The following is a 5,048-nucleotide window of genomic DNA, read 5'->3' on the forward strand; positions in this document are numbered from 1 at the left end:
ACTTCCTCTTTGGTAGCCATAAGTTTGGCTTCTATATAGATGTGTTTTTGATGTGTTCTTTGGGGGAGGCAGCTTTTTAATGTGATGTAGTCCTAGTTGTCTATTTTTCCTTTTGTTGCCTATGCTTTTGGTGTCTCATACAATAAATCATTTCTTAGACCAATATTATAAATCTTCTCCAGTATGTTTCCTTCTAGTAGTTTTATAGTTTCAGATCTTACATTTAAATCTTTAATCAGCTCTGAGTTTAGTTTTATATGGTATAAGTTAAGGGTCCAATTTCATTCTTTTCCATTCAGGTATCCAGTTTGCCCACTGCAATTAACTGAGGATTTGGCAAGGTGAAATTTAATCATGATCATCTCAAGGCAGAAATGGGTGATAAGCCAGTAGGAAAGGCACTGGCGTGAGGGACCTGACCAGGAGCATGTAAAGTTTGGGGACTCCCACTTGATTCCTGCTTATATGTGGATATGGTCCTGGGCAGATGTGTTCTGACTCTTAGAACATAAACTTGCTCTTGACCTCTGCCAAGCAAGATAAGCCTCTGAGCCAGCAGTATTGTGCTCTTATCATGAGTCCATGGGCAATGCTTTGGCTTTTGCCTTTGGTGTCATGCAAAGTGGTGTTAATACAAGGACATGGTGTCCCTCTTGACCAGTGATAAAAGAAGCTTCTCATTTAAATTCCTTTGACTTCTGACCCACTCTCTGGTTTATGGATTTTATTATATTTTCAAACAGATTCTTAGACATACTTGGCAGAAGACAGTGATTCTCTCCCTTACAGTCTTAGATAATTCAACCTATGATAACATTTTATATCACCAAAATGTTTATTTCTAATCAATTTACTTCTCTGGCATATGTTTCTGATAAGATACATACTCAAAAACTATCATAAAAGCTGCATGTAATAAACAGTAAGTGATTAGAGAACATGAATAAATTAATACTCAAGAGAATCATTGAGAAATTTTCTTTGGGAGATGATCATTAGGCTGGCCTTAGATGGTTGCTAGTTTCTGAGTCACAGAAGATAGGATGGCCACAGGCAAAGAGGAATGCAAGAGGTCTTAGGGAAATCATTGTATTAGTCAATAGAGGTTGTTATGGACACAGCTAGAGAGGTCAGTTGAAATCTATTCATAGGGAACCTGTAAAAGTGGAAGTCAAAGAGTTTATTCTATGTGCTAAAGAGTGAAAGAAAAAACTCTCTCCAAAATCTAAAACAGCTTTTGCAATAGGACTTGACATGTCTGAGTCACAATATACCGTCCTTTTCAAGGGAAAATACAGGTGTCTGATATTGATTTTTTACTGTTGTCCTACTTGGATATATCCTTTCTCAACTCATGACTTATTATTTATGATTTTCTCTTTTAACCCTAAGTGTCTGTGAATCCTTTTTACACTCAATGCATCCTCACTTCTTTCTGGAAGGTGGCAGTATACCCAAGCATATTTAAATATATATCAGGGCTACTTTGGAGAAACAAAGCCCTCTAACATCAGCTTTTGGTCCACCTCAGGGCTTCCTTGCTAGCTTAGTTGGGAAAGAATTCACCTGCAATGATGGAGACCCCTGTTCAATTCCTGGATTGGAGAGATCTGCAGGAGAAGGGATAGGCTACCTAATCCCATATTCTTTGGCTTCCCTTGTGGCTTAGCTGGTAAAGAATCCACCTGTAATATGGGTGACCTAGGTTTGAAACCTGGGTTGGGAAGATCCTCTGGAGAAGAGAAAGGCTACCCACTCCAGTATTGTGGCCTGGAGAATTCCATGGGCTGTATAGTCTATGGGGTCACCAAGAGTCGGACAAGACTGAATGACTTTCACTTTCAGCTCTTCAGTCCTAACAATCTGTTACCTTCCCCTATAACAGCAAGCATTTCAGTAAGTCCTAAAGCAGGACATTAAAGTGTGATAGTATTAAATTGTGATAATATATACAGATCTGGAATCACAGCACTGACCTATATGTAGATATAAGATCTCTCTGCCCATATCATCCTGATAGCTGCTTTAGATAATTAATTTTCTTCAGGCAAGCCATGATAGTGCTCCCACTTCCTTTGAAAGGACAGCACACCCAAGGTGTCTTTCATTCTTATTGATTTTAAACCACATTCAGTGACTGACTTTGAATCATCAACTGGGTCTCTCAGGAATTAAAGTGCCAGAAAGATTTAGGAAGCTGCATTCCAGATAAAAGATAATATATCATTGACTTAAAATCTGAACTAAACTCTTCATGCTGATGGTGAAACTCTGTGTTTTAGTTTTTTCTAAAATGTTTTCTGAAGACACATAGGATTCCTTTGCTCAGAGACTCTGCCTTATATATCTCCATATTTGATTGACTACTCCTTGAACCTTTTAAAACATTTCAAAATGAAAGTTAATACCAAATTAAATATTCCATGCTGCTGCTGCTAAGTCGCTTCAGTCGTGTCTGACTCTGTGCGACCCTATAGACAGCAGCCCACCAGGCTCCCCCGTCCCTGGGATTCTCCAGGCAAGAACACTGGAGTGGGTTGCCATTTCCTTCTCCAATGCATGAAGGTGAAAAGTGAAAGTGAAGTCGCTCAGTCGTGTCCGACTCTTCGCGACCCTGTGGACTGCAGCCCACCAGGCTCCTCCGTCCATGGGATTTTCCAGGCAAGAGTACTGGAGTGGGGTGCCATTGCCTTAACCATGATAAACTTGTAGAACTTGGACTAACAAAAGACTTTATTGGGGGAGAATGTTTTACAACTGTAGTTATTTAGAAATGCTAGGGTATGGTGACAAATAAAAGACTAGCTTTTACTCTGTTGTATATTAATACTTGTATCAAATTCTGTGAATTCATTTCTCTGGCTGTCCAGTGGTTAGGACTCTGTGGTTTCACTAAAAGGGGCACGGTTTCAATCACTTTTCAGAGAGCTAAGATCCCACAACCTGCATAATGCCCCCCACAAAAAAAAAAAAAATAATTATCTGCGGGTAGTGATCCTGTTTGTCACCTGCACCGGGATTGGACCACACACACTGTCCTGCCTTTGGGAACACAATTCTCCCACCAATTTCTTTGCAAAAAAGTGGCCTAATCAATATTTGGTTTCTTCCCTCCAAACATTATTTTAGTCCTTGGGAGTGCTAGTTGTGGTTTTAGTTGTATCAGCATTTTGTGCCTTCTGAGCAACTTTAACTGACAGCATAGGTGAGTGATGCAACAAATCCCATTATGAGGTAGGTAGCCAGGAAGTGATTTCTGTCTGTCTTTCTCAGGGGGAGTTTCACATTCACCATCCCCATGTGAAACCCTCTTCCCATCTGGATTCTGGCAATCTAGACACTAATGGCATTTCACACAGCAAACAAAGGCAGTAACACCACACCTCTTCTCCTTGACCCTGAGATCAATTGTTCAGCAGGGATTTCAATCTTCAGTGCATACTCCTGACCCAGTCCAGACCTCAACTATCTAATTGTGGACCTGAGTGTCTGTTCCCCAATCTCTCGGGACCCCATATCCCTCCCTTCTCAGGTACCCACCTCTTCTCTTCCTTCCATCCCTTCCCATCAGAAAATTCACACACACACACACACACACAAATATCATCTTTTCACCATTTGATGTTTATTTTAATTGCAGCCATCAGTTTACTATGTTAGTGTGAGAGTCAGTCTTTTCCTGGTTGGCCATTTTTAAGAAAGCAGACCTCTGGAGACACAATTCTAAACTGTCTGACCTTTACTATTCAGTTACTGGCTGCCCAGGTTGTACTTCTCCAGGGTCTCTTATTCTGGGATGGCTGACTTATCTTCTCTTTTGATTCTGCCTCCTTCTTTGATTCTGCCTCCTATTTTGGTATCTTTTTCTACTTTGATTCAGTTTCTTACGTGCACAGGAACAGAAAAAACAGTTTGGCTTTCTTGTTTTCTTCACCTTCTTCGATTGAGTGGCATATGATCGGATTTTCTTTCTCATGGTTCCTTGTAGAGGTCTTCTGACACTCATCATCATATTTCGTGCCTGGAAAGACAAGAGAAGGGTATTAGTTTTGAGGAAAGAGAATAAAAACTGAGTTGGAAGGGACATTTCATGAAAAAGAGATGTGGGCTGATGAGGGCTTTTGTGCCAGGCAAGGGCAGTGTAGAGGTCTTGGGCAGCAAAATCAATGGAGAACATGGGGAGCTTAGTTGGAGTCATCTTACCTTCACACAGCCTCTGTATCTCCGTTGACAAAGGATCTTCTTTCTTCCTTTCACCCTTGAAGCAAACCGCATTGGAACTCTTATTGACTGCCATAGCTTCTTAGTTACTTTAGTCATGATGATGACAAGAAATGGCCTAACCCAGAATCTCTGCCTCTGCCCTCCCTATATATACCTTCTCAGGACAATGAGGAGCCACACTCTTCAATCTGATTGGTCAGCTAGGCACTACCCCAGCCAATGGTGGCTTGGGGGGCTTAGACATCACAATGCACCACTTGGCCCATCAACATGGGCTAGTGGATGCTGAGGGAGGCGATGATATAGCTTTCCCATCAAAGTACCACTCCTGATACCTCTGTCACTGATTCTCAGGAGGCAGATTTCTCTGGTTGAACAAAAGGGGCTTTTCTTTAGCACTCTCTAAAGAGCATTCCCAAAGTGACTTGCTGAATGTTCTTCATCACTCCATGTTCAATTCTGAAGGTTCACATGGCAAGGAGTGGATGTTTTAACAAAGTCATACTCCATGGCCTCTCCTATTCCATGTTTCATTCTCTCATCCTTCACCATTACTTAACATTTATATATATATATATCACATCCTCTAAGCTAATGTGGCCATATTCAGTCTTAGTTTAGATGTGGATCATCTTATTTCTCCCCTATTAGAATGGATAAAATGAAAAAGACAGTTATAAATATTGGCAAAGATAGAGAACAACTGGAAACTGTACATATAAAATAGTACAATAAATATCAAATGGAATATAATCACTTTGGAAAATCTTTTCTTTTAATTTATTTAAATGTTGAATAAGCCTTCACAGGATCCAGGCATTGCA

At 40.5% G+C, this 5,048-nt stretch overlaps 1 protein-coding gene across 1 annotated transcript; it reads right to left on the reverse strand.

The window, feature by feature from the left end:
* Nucleotides 1–3,603: 3,603 nt before the first annotated feature.
* Nucleotides 3,604–4,753, reverse strand: LOC112582333 (spermatid nuclear transition protein 3-like). The gene is made up of 2 exons (XM_025277209.2): nucleotides 4,204–4,753; nucleotides 3,604–4,021 (listed from the first exon to the last, which is right to left on the reverse strand). The coding sequence occupies exons 1-2, from the start codon at nucleotides 4,318–4,320 to the stop codon at nucleotides 3,806–3,808; spliced, it is 333 nt and encodes a 110-aa protein (XP_025132994.1). The 5' UTR covers nucleotides 4,321–4,753; the 3' UTR covers nucleotides 3,604–3,805.
* Nucleotides 4,754–5,048: the final 295 nt, after the last annotated feature.

Source organism: Bubalus bubalis, chromosome X (assembly GCF_019923935.1).
Source record: "Bubalus bubalis isolate 160015118507 breed Murrah chromosome X, NDDB_SH_1, whole genome shotgun sequence".
Taxonomy (NCBI): domain Eukaryota; kingdom Metazoa; phylum Chordata; class Mammalia; order Artiodactyla; family Bovidae; genus Bubalus; species Bubalus bubalis.